Source organism: Lipotes vexillifer, unplaced genomic scaffold, assembly GCF_000442215.2.
Source record: "Lipotes vexillifer unplaced genomic scaffold, Lipotes_vexillifer_v1.1 scaffold619, whole genome shotgun sequence".
In the NCBI taxonomy this organism is placed as follows: domain Eukaryota; kingdom Metazoa; phylum Chordata; class Mammalia; order Artiodactyla; family Lipotidae; genus Lipotes; species Lipotes vexillifer.
In genome coordinates, this window is record NW_006777082.1 from 53468 (window position 1) to 70177 (window position 16710).

Below are 16710 nucleotides of genomic sequence, written 5' to 3' on the forward strand. Positions count from 1 at the left end.
GTATAAATATGTAGATACATATAAAATGGTGTTCATTTCAGCAGTATTTATGTGCAGCTCAAAACTCTATCAATAGGTATCAAATAAATTATGAAAAATACATACAATACAATTCCACTAAATTATAGAAAATAAGGCAGCCTCTAAGTATTTTGATAGGCAAATATTCTTATATTATTGAGTGAAAAATAAAAGCATAACCCAGAATGTAGTACAATCTGTCTTGCTCAGTCTCCAGATATGCACACATGTATGTAAATATGCACAAAATATATATGCATTTGAAACCGTAAAATAATAATGAAATCTCAAATGCAGAGGCAATAAAAAAGCTGAACATAAGGTATTTGTTAATGCTAATTGAGATTTTATTGAATCTGAAAAGCTATCCTTAATGTTCATTACCACTGAGAATTGTGACATTAAACTTTGTTATTGCTATAAAACAATTTAATATACAAATCTATTTAATTTAAGGAACTGTAATTACTCTAAGTACAGTGTAAAGAATTTCGCTTCGGATAAATTAAAAACCATATGACAAGTTTTTTATTTTATTTTTAGCATTTTGACATGTATATATTTGGGAATAGAAGCATACCTTAGATATACATTTAACCAATTTTTTTCTGGCAGAGGGTGTGAAAATTCAGCCATTCAATTAAAAGAGGAATGCTTCAAAACCAAGGAATTACTATTTTAAAATTGTTCTCTAATTTCTATATTCTTATTCCATAATATTACTGTAATATTTTACATTTTTTAAAAACCTGACTTGTAGGGCTTCTTAAACTTATATATTTGATAATTATGTGTGTAACAAAAATTGCGAACGTTTGCTTATGTTTCACAGGAGATGAGCAAATTAGAGGAGCGTGTGTACAATACATCAGCAGAAATTAAGTCTCTTGAAGAAAAACAAGTGCATTTGGAACAGGAAATAAAAGGAGAAGTGAAACTGTTGAATAACATCACTAATGATCTCAGGCTGAAGGATTGGGAACATTCTCAGACATTGAAAAATATCACTTTAATTCAAGGTAAAATATCCTCTCATTCTCCAGATAATCATGTACTAAAATGCACTGATATATGTAGAAATTTGATATTGGAAATTCTCTGGTTTTAAAATAGTTTACTACAAATTTTACTACAAAGATCCAGAGGGAGGAGCCTTGAGATCATATCAAGACATGTTAAGATGACAGTATCTTGGTATCCTTTAAATGGTGATTTTAAAAAAAGCAAAAAACAAATGAAATTGCTCTTATGGTTTAATGAATTATTGTTCAGAATTTCTCATATGTACAAATACAAGTTTTCTGTGAGGCACAAAGTTCTCTACCTGTCTTTAAATCAAGCTTGTTAATTCTGTTTTTCTAAACTTACAGATTTTTTCTTCTTACCTTATCAATTGTATTATTAATTAGAAAGGTCTTTTGAATTCTCAAAAAAAAACCAGTGAGTTTGTCAATTTCTTCTTTAGCTCCTGTGAGTAAAACAAGGTAAATTGAATCTTACTGACTTCTAAATTAGTATATATATCATATATATTTCTATACTAGGTTTTAGTCATTATTTACATTTTAACTTTTTTTTTCATATTTTACTTTCAAGCTTTGTTATCCTTTGTATTAGGCTGTCTCTTGTAAAGAATAGTTCTTAAATTTTACTATGCAATCTGGCCATCTCTTTTCACCATATTTATTTCTACTGTCATTTTGTGCTCCATTTCTGTCCAGTCTCATGTTCCTTTTGCTTTCCTTCCATGTCAACTTTAGGATTATTTGAAATTTTTCTCATTAAACTTTTCTCTCTATCAAGGGCACCAAAAAGATTTTGGAAACCTTATATTTATTTTTATTTTGCTGATAGTCATCCTTAAAATTTATCTTAAAGTCACAAATTGATCAGTATCTTCACCTTCATCCTCAAATATACAAGGAACTTAAAACGCTCTGATGACCCTCTTCCCTGGTTTCCTGCTGTCTTTGAGTATAGCTCATTTCTATTTTATGTATTTTTTAAACCAAGAATTAAGTCAAGATTGTTTTTCTTACATGATACAGACAATAATTTATATAGATTAGCCCATGAGTTTGCCAGTTTTTCCTCCTCCTAAATGTATCTGTGACATCTTTTCTGGGATCATTTTTTTCTTCCTGAAGTATTTTTTGGAGATTTGTTTAGTGAAAGTCCATTGGTGGTGAGATGTTTTGATTTCATTTTTTCTATTTTGTCCTTGATCTTTAAAATTGTTTTACCACATATTTCTTAGGGTAACAGTTATTATTTTTATTCGTATTTTCTTCTGGTTTATGGCCTTTCTTATTGCTTTTAAAATGATTATGACCACATTGCTTGCCATCATCTTTGTCTTTAATACCTACAATTTCACTCATCTGTGTTTTTTATATCGACAGTTTTTCCATGTGGCATTTGTTTTACTTCATTTTCTTCCTAAATCCACTTATATTTGTGGATTAAGTCTATCATAAATTTGGGAACATTATCAGCTTCAGTCTCTTTGAATATTGCCTCTTCACAATTCTCTCTATCCTTTCCTCTGTAACACTAGTTAAATTCATGTTGGATCTTCTTATTCTAGCTACCATGTCTGTTAAGCTCTACTTTACACTTTCAATTGTTAATTCTTATTAGAACAAGAGAAACAGAAATCCATGTGATTTCATCTTACATAACACTAGTTTAGGATAATTAAGAAGTCTTAATATCCAAATTTTTACAAGAAAAGAAAAATTTTAAAAATAAGTCCCAGAGACTATTTACAGTACAATTTTTGTTTCTAATGCTCATGATTCAGTAAAAGTAAATAATGTATATTTACAGACACATACACATTTAATGAGAATGGTTGTTTTTAAAATGTAAGAAAATGAGAAACACAAAATTCAGGTTAATGATTGTTTTTGAAAAGGAAGAAGATGAATGAGATGGGAAAGCGACAAAATAGCTGTTTGTTGGGTTGTAATGTTGCAGGTATATTTATTATTATGTTTATAGCTAACTGGTATAGAATATATTGCATGTATTCTTTTTTTTATATAAATTTCTTTCTTTCTCTCTTTCTTTCTTTCTCTCTCTTTCTTTCTTTCTTTCTTTCTTTCTTTCTTTCTTTCTTTCAGTTGGGTCTTTGTTGCTGCGTGCAGGCTTTCTCTAGTTGCGGCTAGCGGGGCTACTCTTCTTTGTGGTGCATGGGCTTCTCATTGCATTGGCTTCTCTTGTTGTGGAGCACGGGCTCTAGGCATGCGGGCTTCAGTAGTTGTGGCACATGGGCTCAGCAGCTGTGGCTCACAGGCTCTAGAGCGCAGGCTCAGTAGTTGTGGCGCATCGGCTTAGTTGCTGTGAGGCATGTGGGATCTTCCCGGACCGGGCTTGAACCCTTGTCCCCTGCATTGGCAGTCGGATTCTTAACCACTGCACCACCAGGGAAGCCCCTACTTGCATGTTTTCTTTAAGTATTACATTGAAACCAATGATAAAGAAAAATTGAATTAATCAGCTTTCACTCTAACAATTAGACATTCCACTTGGGATTTCAATTAAATATCCCCAACTTTACAAATCCACACCCAAACCCTTAGTTCTGTTTCTCTCTCTCTCCCTCTCTCTCTCTCCCTCTCTCTCTCTCTCTCTCTCTCTCTCTCTCTCTCTCTCTCTCTCTCTCTTTTTTGGCCATGCCACACGGCATGTGGGATCTTAGTTCCCTGACCAGGGATCGAACCTGCGCCAAGCCCTTAATTCTTGAGAGCACCTACCCTCATCCACCCCTCAAATCTGTTGGTTTCCTAGTCTTATCTGTCAATTGAGTCATTGTCCAACTAGTAACTCACTCCAAGATCTTGGAAGCAAACTTTGATTTCTCTCTTTCTCTCACTCCCTGTAACCAATCCATATATGAGTCCTGTTAACTCTTCTTCCATATGATAAAACTCCTTCTCACTGTCTCCTCTGCTATGACTCTAATTCAAGCAACTGTATTACAGCCTGGTGTACTACATCAGCTTCCCAATTGTTCTCCCTGATTCTACTCTTAATCCATTCTACAGAGAGCAAAAGAGTGTTATTGAAATAATAATAATAATAACATATGATTAGATCTTTTATCTCTTAAAACCCTCCAATATCTTCCCATTGAACTTGGAATAAAATCTGAACTCCTACTTGATCTGGCACCCATCTACTTATCTGCCCTCTTTTCTAATTTTCCCTCTGTCTAGCTTGGAAGAGCTGGAAGAATGAAAGTGCCATTGAACAGTATAAATTAACAAGGAGGAAGTGCTGGTTTCACTTCTTGCTGTCATAATGTGCACTAGACAGCTCTCTCTCCCTTTAAATGTTCTCTTAGCTTTCCGTTCTCCTTAGATCCACTCAAAGTTACCTTTTTAGTGATAATTTCTCCCTCCCCATTCTTATTATCTCTCTATATCATGGTGTGCTTTAACTTCCTCATAGTATTTAAAACTACATGATACTGTTTCATATATACATTTGCTTATTTGTTTATCACAGATCTTCTCGAATAAAATTCGAGTTCCATGAGGTTGGGTCTTGTCTCTCTTGTCTATCTCTCCATACACAGCACCTGTTAGAGTGCCTGGTATATGGTGTGTGAGCAAATGTATATACCTTAAAGGAATAAGTGAAAGTAATACTTCCTTTTTATGAAGTTACACTTTGTAATGGCCATGTCATTCTTCCAGATTTCCAAGGTAGAAATTTTAATTGTTGTTGTTATTTTCTCCCAGAATACCATTACCCCTTGTCACTCCTTTATATTCTGTGTAAACTATTCTTATCATTACTCTGCCAGACTATTGAAATAGTCTCGCAATCATTTCCTGACTCAGTCTTTCAGACTACAATCCTTTCTACACTCTTGTTAGAATGCAGCCTTCCTAGAGGGACACCCTAGATTGCAAAGAGACTCTCTGTCGCCTCCTTATTACACATACACTTTTCTCTGCAGCACTCAAGTTCTTCTATAGTGCTTCTCTTAACTACTTTTGAATGCCTCATTCCCTGTCTTTTCCCCTTTTGACACCAAATATTTCAATTGATTTTACTGTGATTCTGACATGCCCAATACTTTTGACATCCTGCCTCATGGCTTTTCCTTCACTTGAAAGAATATCTTTCCTCTTCTATTTGTATCTGAAAATATCTTATCTATCATTAATGTCCATAGATGACATACATGCAACCTCTTCCATGAATCTTTCTTTGGGCCCACTGTAGTAATACTCTTGCTGACATTTATATCTTGCTTACTTTTGAATATTAAGTATTCTTTCACAAGAGAATTCCTAATATGATTGTCATATCTAAAAATATCTCATACTGTCTTCTATCGAAATGTTGTCTCTTACTGGAAACAGCAAGTTCATTAAAATTAGGGGCTATTTTTTATATCCTCTACAGCATCTAGTCGTAAGTTTTCATAAATATTTATTAAACTATAACCCAAGAGAGACACTGTATTAATTAATGAGTGCTTTATCTAATGTCAGTTGTAGAATCAGTGTCATTACTTTGTGTCCCTCCTCTTTTATGTTAGCAATTACTAACTATGTATGAAGATTAAAGAGGTAAAGATATTTTAATATATTTCTCAAGTAATTATAGCAATTAAAGTCTAAAGGACTAAATGAAATTTCATTGTTGAAATGGTGAAGCAGAATTTGGTGGGAATGGGTGATAACATGATTTAAAAAGACAAAGTTGTTAAACATTTGAGGCAGGAAGTTAAGAGAAGTTAAGAAAAATAGAATATGACTCATTGCTGAAAGCAGCGGTTATGTGGAAAAATTTTAAGCATATTTTTTTCCAGAAACTAAAAGCACCAAAAAGAGAAAAAAATGTATCAATTGATCAATTGTCATGATAAAGAAGAAGAAGAAGTGATGGATAGAATTTGAATTTGGAGATTTGTCCAGTTAATTATTGGGATTTAAGAAATGAATTGTGTCTTTAACCACTATGTAAAAGAAAAATTCATCTCAGGAATAATGGAAGAACAGATGCCAAAAATGAAATCAATTAATTTTGGAAAAGTATAGCCTAGAACATCAGGAAAGAAGTATTCTAGTTCTGATTTTACCCAACTGGCTTTAAGACCTTGGGAATTCACTCTCTCAGACCTCTATAATTATGTTTGACTCAGCAAGCTTTAAGGCCTCGTCCAGATTAAACATCTCTAAGTCAGTGAGCATGAAAACTGGAAGAAAAAAGAAAAAAAAAAGAGGTTTAACTAGCAACAGCCTAGAAGACTTGGCAGATTTTTTATGGTGATCTAAATGTGAGGCAAGATTGAGAACAAAGTAGGAAATTTATGATCATAATGAACACGACATGGAGAAGCATAGCTCTGGAAATTTTGGCAGATATTATTAGTGCTATGTTATCATTTGAGGATTTTAAATGATGTGATGTTCCTGGGTTTTCTTTCCCAGTAAATTGGGTAATTTTGATCTGTGATATTTTTTAATTACTGAGTATTTTAAATCAGTACATCTCTGTGGCTAAGTAGATATCTTAGTTTTCCTTAAAAAAAAAAAATCATAGGGAGACAGCTAATAACGGATTTGGTGGTGTGTTTTATAGAGGGAATTGTTCATGGCAAATTACTGCTATAGTATTTGTGAATGATCCCTCTAACTTTGAAGTTAGATGGTACTAAAGATGATGAAAAATAGTGGAATTCTTATGGCTTCTTGAACTAGGGCAGATCAGATGTTTCAAACAATATTAATCTAGTGTCCTTTGACATATGTTAGCAAGAGAGCTGCCAGGAAGCATTATGTCCATTATTGATGCACAGAGGTGGTTGTTGATGTGATTATGGGACAGAAGTTTGAAAGGTTAAATAGTAACTCAGAACCAAGAAGGTGACTACAATAGACTCGAAGTCACAAACTTAAAGTTCTTCATTCTTTTTTTCCATAACGTGGCAGAATAAATGGCTACATTTCTTTACAGTTGATGCAGACATTTGTTTTTAAACTGAACTAAATGAATGAATGAGGGTGGAATAGACAAAATATATTCAGACCAGATTTTAATAAAAAACCCTCTAGACTAGTCCAACTGCAGTATGATAAGGATGTGAGCAACAGCAGGATTGGAGAGACCAGTTTTGGAAGGTAGATGAGAGCATTATGTTGATAATGTTCTCGAAAGTTCTACATAAGAAGTTAAGAGAAAGTAGTATATGATCTGTGTACTTCCATCCCTCCAAAATATCGAAAAGACACTTAAACCATTGAGATACTTTCCACATTTTGTTCTAGGCAGTAGAAGACACATAACAAATTATAGAATTTAAACAGAATGTAATGGGTGAGATTAATGTTACATGAAGACTAAGATAACAATCAAAATGTAACATCCAACACAGAACTCTTGAAGGAAAGACTTTACCTCGTTTTCTTATTCTGGGATTCAAGTACCTGGTATCAGCATTTTTATATAGAAATAGACAAAGAGGGATCTTTAACTCCAAATTTTATAAAGTAGCATAGATGTATTTGTTATGACTGAGTTAATGCTCCAACATTTGAGCTGTGTACAGTTACTATACATAGTTACATGCAAAATAATTGAAAAGATAGTGAGTTCCATTTCTTACTTATTAAAGAAATGGTGAAAACTCTTGATCTCAGAGGCTAAGAGCCCAGAGCTAATCTGTGTCCCTGTTTCTTGTCTCACACCTTCTAGTTTTTCCTGGAATGTCTGTCTTGCTTTAGAGCCCTAATCACTGAATCAAAGTCTTTTCATGTGCAATTGGTTTTCAAAATGCCATCCTGGAGTACTGTGGATTTGCTTCCCTTTAATGTGCTCAGCAAAATTCAAGCTGTAAATTGAGTCTTTCTGTCCTGCTTGCCCCCTCCATTGTCACTGTGCAGAGATGAATGAACTGCAGCTGTGTTCACGGTTGTGGGAATTAAAACCCCTTTGTTGGGAAAAACTACATTCTGCAGGAATAGAAGATGCGTAGATTCCCATTGACGTAGAACCATGACATCTCTTGTGGACACCTTAATATATGTTTCCAACATTAAGCTATAGCTTAGGAGAATTTACTAGTTGTTACTACAACTACTTAATGCCCAGTAGTATGCAGTTTGCATGATGATTATGTAAAAACACAAAACAAAAAATACACAACAAAAACAGATAATAAATGTTAGTGATTATTCTCTTAAGATGATAGAATTATGTATTATATTTTCCTCATTTTTTCTAGGCTTTTATATTTCCTATAATATGTAGAGTTACTATTGTAATGAAAATGCAATAAAACCTTACAGCCCAATGGTGTGTATGAAGGGAAATGGATGATGTGCCATTGAGAAGAGCAATTATATCTGGAAAATTAAGTCACCAGGGAAGGTGCTAAAACCCAAGTTGGGCCTTGAAAAATCAGAAACAGATCAGAAAAATGGAGAGAGGCAAGGGACAAGGATTTCAAAAGAAGCAAAGAAAATGGACAGAATATACTTACTCATAAGATTATCATTATGGAGCCCCTTCTTAGAATTTTTCAAGTATCGTATCTCCCCACCTGATTAAAATTTATAAACACGTTCTCTCTAACCAGTGATGCTAAACATAGTTGTGTGTGATCCTTGCTATCCCTGAACCATGGAAATTGAAAATGACTCTTTTAAAACACCACTATTTGATTATTCTATGGTATGTCCAGATTCATTTCTTCCTTTTGGAATTGAGAAGAAATTGCTAAGTGTTCTGCTTTAAAGGAAAGGAATAACACTTGTCCTCTGGCACTCCATGTAGAAGAGGGACATACTCAGTACCATCATTCTAAAGAGGTGATCACTAGATATCTGTTTTGCTGGGCACAGAAAATTCAAATGACTAAATCAGTGTTGATCAAACTCAGTACTAGGGGGCCACCTTGCTAATTGCCATGCCAGGTAGTCAAAATTTTCCCTGCAACCTCTCCAACTTATTTTATAATGTCTATATCTGTCTAGGGATTCTACCTAATATTTTACTTGAAAAGTTATTCCTTTACTCATTTTCACTTTCCTGCCTTTCCCCACATCTCTCCCACTTACCCAGCATTCTCTTTCTTCTCATTCTACCCATTCTTCAAAATCCCCTTCACATCCTACCTCCTCAATTAAGTCTTTTCAACCACTGCTCCTCTTGCTGATCTGCATTTTTCTAATACCCGAGGGTATCATTTTTCAATGATAGGGTTTTTGGTTGTCTACTTTGTGTGGATTTTTGTTTCCCTTGAGGGTATCCCACATGACTCGACTTATACATTTTCCACAGAGCATCTAAATTAATATAGTGAAATCTGCCTGGTGGTGAGGTAACAGGGTGATGTTCCCAGAAACTTAATCATCAACCTTCTGGTTCCAACCAGTGTGGGGTCTACATACTAGTGGTCAGCACGTAGTCACCATCCTCCACATGGGTGAAGGGCTTAGTTTCTACAGATCAACTCGAAGGTATGTGTCAGACTGTTATGTATATCCACTGAGGAGGAACTAGGACTCCGAACTATCATTCTAGCTACCTTGCTTGACTGCTTCTCCTTTGTTTCTGCATCCCCTCACTTCTCTCATTGTTAACTCCTTGTGCCTGCTCTTTGGGGCTCAGGGAAGGCCTAGGAAACTAAAGCCTTTTTTCTGCAAACAAGAAACAGGGGGCCTGGAGGGGTTTTGTACCCAGGAAGGCCCTGCAGGGTCCTGCTTGGTTTCAATCCCCCTTTTCTTTGATATTCCTCAGTCCTGAGGGGAGCAGGGGTAGGACAAGAAGGGGAATAAAATTTTGGATAGAGAGGTTAATCATAAACTTGGCAAGGGAGCTCAGTTTTAGGGGCACTGGGTTTCATACTCAGTAGGTACACAATACTAATGTGGATTTGTGCCATCATTGACTCACTGTCTTTCTCTGCCCCCAGGATCTGAGAACCTAGAACACTGCTTGGCACACCGAAATATTTAGTCCATAATTAGGTTGTCTAATTTAGAGCTATCTCATTGCACTACTCAGTAGCAGGGTATGCTTCCATTCAGGAAGGTTATTCTCATTCATTCAGTGTAATTGTGTAACAAATAAAAGGCTGTGGATTTACCTATGTAACTGTCTTGACAAATGACAAATCTATTTTACCTATGCTTTAAGCCTATGATCAGTAATTGTCATTTATTTTTTAAAGGTCCTCCTGGACCTCCAGGTGAAAAAGGAGATAGAGGTCCCACTGGAGAAGTTGGTCCACGAGGCACTCCAGGTCCAGTAGGTACGGTAACTACTCCATCATATACTGCGGGGCTAGGTAATGTACATCTGTGTATGTGTGTAGGGGAAATCAGTTATTTGACTGGTTCTCTGTGTGGCGTGTGTGTGTGTGTGTGTGTGTGTGTGTGTGTGTGTATCTGCATGTGTATGTTTGTGTGTGTTGAGGGGATATCAAATGTTTTGGTAGCCTAATCACTATCATGTTCTGAATGGTAAGCAGTGACTCTTGATTTTTAAAGAAAGTTAAGTGCTTTAACAACATGGGGTTGTTCATAAGTCTAGAGAGTGCTGTCCATATCACTGACTGCAAACAGTATTTGGCCGACCTAGTTTTAGGTCACATGTGAAGGAAAATATGAAAACCATCTTCACATTGAATATATTTGGAGGTTATCTGGTTTTTAAGATACAAAAAACAACAACAACAACAACTAATGTAAATCAAAGGCAAATTGGATTATACTCCTTATATAGTCCTTAACTGGAATTTATCTGCTTAAACCTATGCAATCTCAATGAAATACTGACTAGAATACAGATGACTTTTCCCTTTGCTGTCAGCCACTCTCTGTATCTTACTTAGAGCAAAATTGTTCCAAATTATTTTCTTCTGTAATCTTGAAAGCAATATTTTGAAAGACAATAATAGAAGACAGAAAAAGAGAAAGAGCATGAACTTTCTTTGCTTTCAAAAAATAAAGATAATAACAGTAACATGATCATCATGTTATTCATGGCTAGAAATCAAATACCTGCATGCTTTTTGAAGGTGGGGAGTATACTGCTCCATCTAATGATAACTAGAATAGTTTCTGAGGCCAAAGAAATGTCTAAATACCAGAGACTTGATCTTATTTTTCTGTGTTTTGATTATATAAACTGTTCTTCTTTCTGATCAATGTATCAACGAGCCCAGGTTACATCAGAAAAACAATTTTTAAAAATGAAAAGCATGAATTTGACACATGCCAGCCCTTTACATCATAGTGCTTAAAAAGCCAATATATAAAGTTTACCTTAAAAAGAAAAAAAGCTTTTAGAATTCTCTCTCTCTCTATATATATATATAAATTGTTGGTTTGCCTTTGAAAGTAATACCAGGTAAGATTCTTTGTTCAGAAAAGTCTTTCTACTTGACTGGCACCCAGCAGATCTTAGCAATGGTGCATTAATGTCATAAGCAGGGGAAGTAACCAGTGTTATATTATCTGTCAGAGCGGCTATTGTCAAAGGTCTGTCAACTCCTCCATTACAAATTGCAATTATCAAAGCTTTATAACTCAACCATAAAATTTCAGTCTGGGCTACAACTTGCCTTCCAAAGCTTCATCTTGGGAACACCTTTTGTAGCTGTTTCGGAATCAAATAGAAAGAGGGATTTAAAAGTTTCAGCTTTTGTTACCACCATAGACAGATACCGTTGCAAAGCTGCTTTGATTCTTTAAGTGAGGTTTTAGTTTGCTGCTGTTGGTATTGCTCATATACACAAATAGGCATTATCTGGCCCTCAAAAAAGAGAGGTAGATTTCACTGTTGGAGTGATAAATTGACTCTTAGATTTTTAGGTTGCCCTTTGATTTGGTGCACTGCCGCAAAAATATTCAAGTTACGAGGCATCTTTCCTACCTGATCGCTGCAATCTGTTTTGTTCTTTGCCAGATTGCCTATTTGCCCCATGTTTGGTAGGGAACCAGGAAGTTAAAAGTATATGATGGACTGTCTTGATAATTCTACTTCCTGATTTAAGCAGGTTTACTAAAATTCCACCTATAGGGACTTCCCTGGTGGTCCAGTGGCTAAGACTCCGTGCTCCCAATGCAGGGGGCCCAGGTTTGATCACTGGTCACGGAACTAGATCCCACATCCTGCAACTAAGAGTTCACGTGCCTCAACTAAAGATCTCACAGGCCACAACTAAAAGATCCCATGTGCCGCAACTAAGACCTGGTGTAGCCAAACAAATAAAAAAATAAATATTACAATGGGAGTGTTTAAAGAAAAGACAAAAGAAACCCTGTACCAACAAAACAAAACAAAAACAAACAAAAAATACCTATACATGCAGTTGAGCCCACTAAACTCAGCTTGACTCAAAACCATGATATGAAAATCTGAGAAGATATAAGTGCTTAGTAGTATTAAATAATCAGTACATTAAATATATTACAATTGTTACTCATATACTGGGGTGGGTATTATGTTAAACTGTGCTTTATCTCAAAATAGTATAATAGAAATTCATTTCAGCATGCCATTTCTTTGGAAGCATGCCAAGGAGAATTACCTACGACCTTTTACTTTAAAAAAAATGTTTACTGAATACTTTCCCTGTGCCTGGGACACACACACACACACACACACACACACACACACATATGGCTACATTATTGTTTGGGATTACAATGGAGTATGTAAAAACAAGAGCATGAGAGATAGAGTAATATATTCCTGCACTAGGGCCTCAGTATTTTTTTAATAAGTATTCTTTGATACTTCTCATTGCTTGACTTGTGATTTTTCTGGGACAAATCTTAAAAGTCCAACTTCTAGCTTACATTTCAAAGTTATCATTTCAGCTATAGCAAAATTCTGCCATTTGAAGATTCCTGATTAGACTATATAAGGCTTCCATTTAAAACTCTAAGATTTTTTTTTCTTGTGTGTTTTTATTTGTAGTGACAATCTGTTACATATTGAATATCTACAGTGTACTAAATGCACTAATGTTTCTACTTACTGTTACTGTTATCTATCAATTTTTACACATGAAATTTTAGGAAAGACATTGTTCCTCCATTTGGAGATTCACCTCCTTCATATCCATTAGTGAAATTAGATTGTTTCATTATTCTCTCAAATCTTTATGCAAAATGAATTATTACCACTGTTTTGGGTTTTTTTTTTTTCTTCATTTACCATATAGGTCCTCCAGGTCTTAAAGGTGATCGGGGATCCATTGGTTTTCCTGGAAGTCGAGGATTCCCAGGATCAGCGGGGAAGACCGGGAGGCCAGGTATTATGATAATGCATATTTTCTTCACAGAATATGTAAAATAAACACCAGATCATATATATTCCTTTCAACTTCTTAGATAACAAAAACAATGGTCATCATAGTATGAAAAGCAGCACTCCCATGCAGTTTATTTTCTGATCTGAAACATTTTGAAACTGATTTCTGTCCACCTGAGGAAAGTTTCTATGTCCAGAAGGAAAACAGTTCCATATAAAATCAAAACAGAGCATCTGTCAACTCCACACCACTATAAATCACCATGAAGAATGGTATCTATCTTAGAATAAAGAGAGTGGAAAGACTGGTAGAGAAAAACAAACAAGCAAAGTATTAACACCCCTTTAACCAAAACCGCCAAACCCTGTTAAGTTACAGTTAGCAAAATACAGGCAGACCTGAAATCCTATCCTTTACAAGATAAGCTGCCTGCTACTGTATATTAGTACTTAATAATCACCATGTTCGGGCCCTTTACAATTTACATACATGATGATATTATTTCTACTCCTTATGCCGCTAGCCTAAGCTTGAATTGTGAACTGTACACAGAAATTTTAGAAGAGAGCAGGGGACAGAAAAATGCAGAACCAATTAGCTGTATTACCAAGTGGTAAGTAATAAAACATTTGTAAAGTGGGACAAAAGTAATGGAAGCTGGAAGCTGTGGAAGTAGAAAGTAGAGTGATTAACTCTGTACAGCAAGACAAGATGTTACAAAGAAAGTCATGTTAGAGCTGGCCTAAAGATGCACAGAATTTCTTTACATCTGTGGTTCTCAAACTTGAGCAGACATTAGAATTACCTGTAGGGCCTGTTAAAACAGCTTACTGGGCTCCACCTCCGGAGGACTTTCTGATACAATAGGTTAGGGATTGGGCTCCCTGGGGAATGTTTACCCCTCACAAGTTTCCAGGTGACAGTGATGATGCTGATCAGGGACCACCTTTTGAGAACCACATCTTCAGGTGAAGAAAACTGGAGAAAGAGAGACTGTAAAAATGAAAGCAGGGGTAGAGGTAATAAATCCCTTGACAAAAGATATTCTCCGGATATCACTTCCTTATTAAAAGACTCAAATTTGGTAGAAATATGAGCAGCAGTGCCTGGTACTAGTTTAGTTATTACTGTAGATTAAAACAGTGAATGCATTCCTCCTCTACAAGAGTCCAAAGAGGGTAATAAAATTAGAAATAAAATCTACTAATTGTCATTTTCTAATTAATGACACAGCCTGGACTATCTGAGTGATATCAAAGCAAAGTGATTTCAAAGCAAAAAGATTAAGAAAGAGCAGCCCTATTTATTTTCTGTTTTCTCTCCTACTCTCCTTTTCTTCCCCACCCTGCCCTCTTCCTTCCACATGTATTAAGTACTCAATATATATATACAAGGGACAGTGCTTGGTACAGGAAAATGAGGAGGAAATAAGACGCAGTCCTTAACTGATAAAGTATACAAATAGAAGAAAAGAAGGGGAAGACTTTCTTCTTGATCCATGGCAGATCTATAGAGCATTTACCATCTGACAGATTTACTGCAGAGAGCTCAGAGGATTTAATTGAAGTGTAACCTTACGTATCTTCAAAATCCCTAGAGTACTCTGAATAGAACCTCATTAAATGAACTAGGTTTTCCAGCAATGTAAATAATGTGCTTCTCTCCAGTTAGACTCTTGGAGTCCATTCAAAGTCTGATTCTAAGGGTGAGTTATGGTCTTTCTTAGGAATGTCTAAAATTATAGACCACAACAAATTCCTTTATTTATTTGACCAACAGCTATTGAACACTCTGTGCCATTCATGGAGATATTTATAGTCGAATATATGGGTTTGGAACTCAGAGGGGAAGCCAGAGGTAGAAAGACAAAGTTGTAGCTATGCTCATACAAATGTTCACTGAAGTCAATGAATTTTAATAATCATTGATTTTAGTAATATTTTATGGGTAGGCAACAGTGAGAAGAGAAAGGGCCTAGGATAAAGCCTTGAGTGGTTCCAGATGTACAGACTGAGCAGAAAGAGCAAAGCAGCCAGAGTGAGGACGAAAACCCAGAGAAGGTGGTGTGAAAAAAAACCAAAGGAGTTTCAAAAGTTGGTCAAGTGAGATGCAGTCTACAGAAAGCTCTTTCCATTTGTTGCTGTGAGGATGTTGCCTTTATTGAGAGCGGTTTTGGTGGGGCTGGGTGGAGTGGGGTAGAAGCCAGATTGGGGAATGCCCAGGGGTGCCTGGTGATGAGGCTTGTAGACAGTGGGGTAGAGCAGTCTGGCTCTTCAGAGGGGGAGGAAGAGATCGTTTTTTTCATTTGATTTTGTTTTTATTTTGAAAGTGAATTTGAATACTATTTAAATGCTGACAGCAAGGTAAAATAGAGAAGTTTTTGAAGATATAGAGGAAAGAAGGGTTAAAAAGATTGTGGAAGGTTAACAAGGTTGAAGGTGAAGAATTCAGGAAATAGAAAAAAGCATTAGGCAGAGGAGGGAAGATGTCACATCTGAATTGAAGTAGGTGAAAAGAGTTGGGCTGGGCTAAGTGTGCCTGTGTGTGAAAATGAGGAACCAAGTCCCTAGCTCATGGCAGGGGCTCTGAAAATGCTTGAAGTCACAATGATGCTATTGAAAATACCTCCTCTTATATTGATATTTAAAGTTAGAGTGGCGGTATATTACATACCATCTACTTCATACTTTTCAGTGGCTTTAAGAAATATTAGTTCTTTATTTTTGACAGAAGAGTGACATATCTGACAGGAGGTGGTTAACTCCAGGTTTTGACAAAGCCCTTGGGCTCGTTTTTAGCCTAAGGTGTCATTATAAAGGAGGGAGGAATCCCTGTTCTCTAGAAAGGATGTTTTTAATGTGTTCAAGTGTGAGAGAAGATTTCCAAGTGTCGTCTGTGAGGAAATCTCTGAATCATGCTAAAATGACGTAAAACATTTTTTTTTTTTTTTAATAAGAAGAAAAGTGGGTCATTTGTTCAGCTCTCTGGCTTGAAGAGAGATCAAGGTATGGTTAAAATACCTAAGACAGGGACTTCCCTGGTGGCGCAGTGGTTAAGAATCCGCCTGCCAATGCAGGGGACACAGGTTCAAGCCCTGGTCCGGGAAGATCCCACATGCTATGGAGCAACTAAGCCCGTGCACCACAACTACTGAGCCTGTGCTCTAGAGCCCGAGAGCCACAACTACCGAGCCCACGTGCCACAACTACTGAAGCCCGCATGCCTAGAGCCCATGCACCGCAACAAGAGAAGCCACCACAATGAGAAGCCCACGTACCACAACGAAGAGTAGACCCCGCTCGCCGCAACTAGAGGAAGCCCGCTTGCAGCAACAAAGACCCAACTCAGCCAAAGAATAAATAAATAAATTTATTTAAAAAATAAAATACCCAAGACAAACT

At 36.1% G+C, this 16710-nt stretch overlaps 1 protein-coding gene across 2 annotated transcripts in view; it reads left to right on the forward strand.

Moving 5' to 3' along the window:
- The window catches only part of MSR1 (macrophage scavenger receptor 1), a 57901-nt gene that overhangs the window by 11651 nt on the left and 29540 nt on the right, over positions 1 to 16710 (forward strand). For both annotated transcript variants that reach the window (XM_007450759.1, XM_007450760.1), the window contains exons 4-6: positions 854 to 1040; positions 10217 to 10297; positions 13220 to 13309. In XM_007450759.1, the coding sequence (XP_007450821.1) occupies positions 854 to 1040; positions 10217 to 10297; positions 13220 to 13309 (358 nt within the window). The remainder of the gene's footprint in view (positions 1 to 853; positions 1041 to 10216; positions 10298 to 13219; positions 13310 to 16710) is intronic.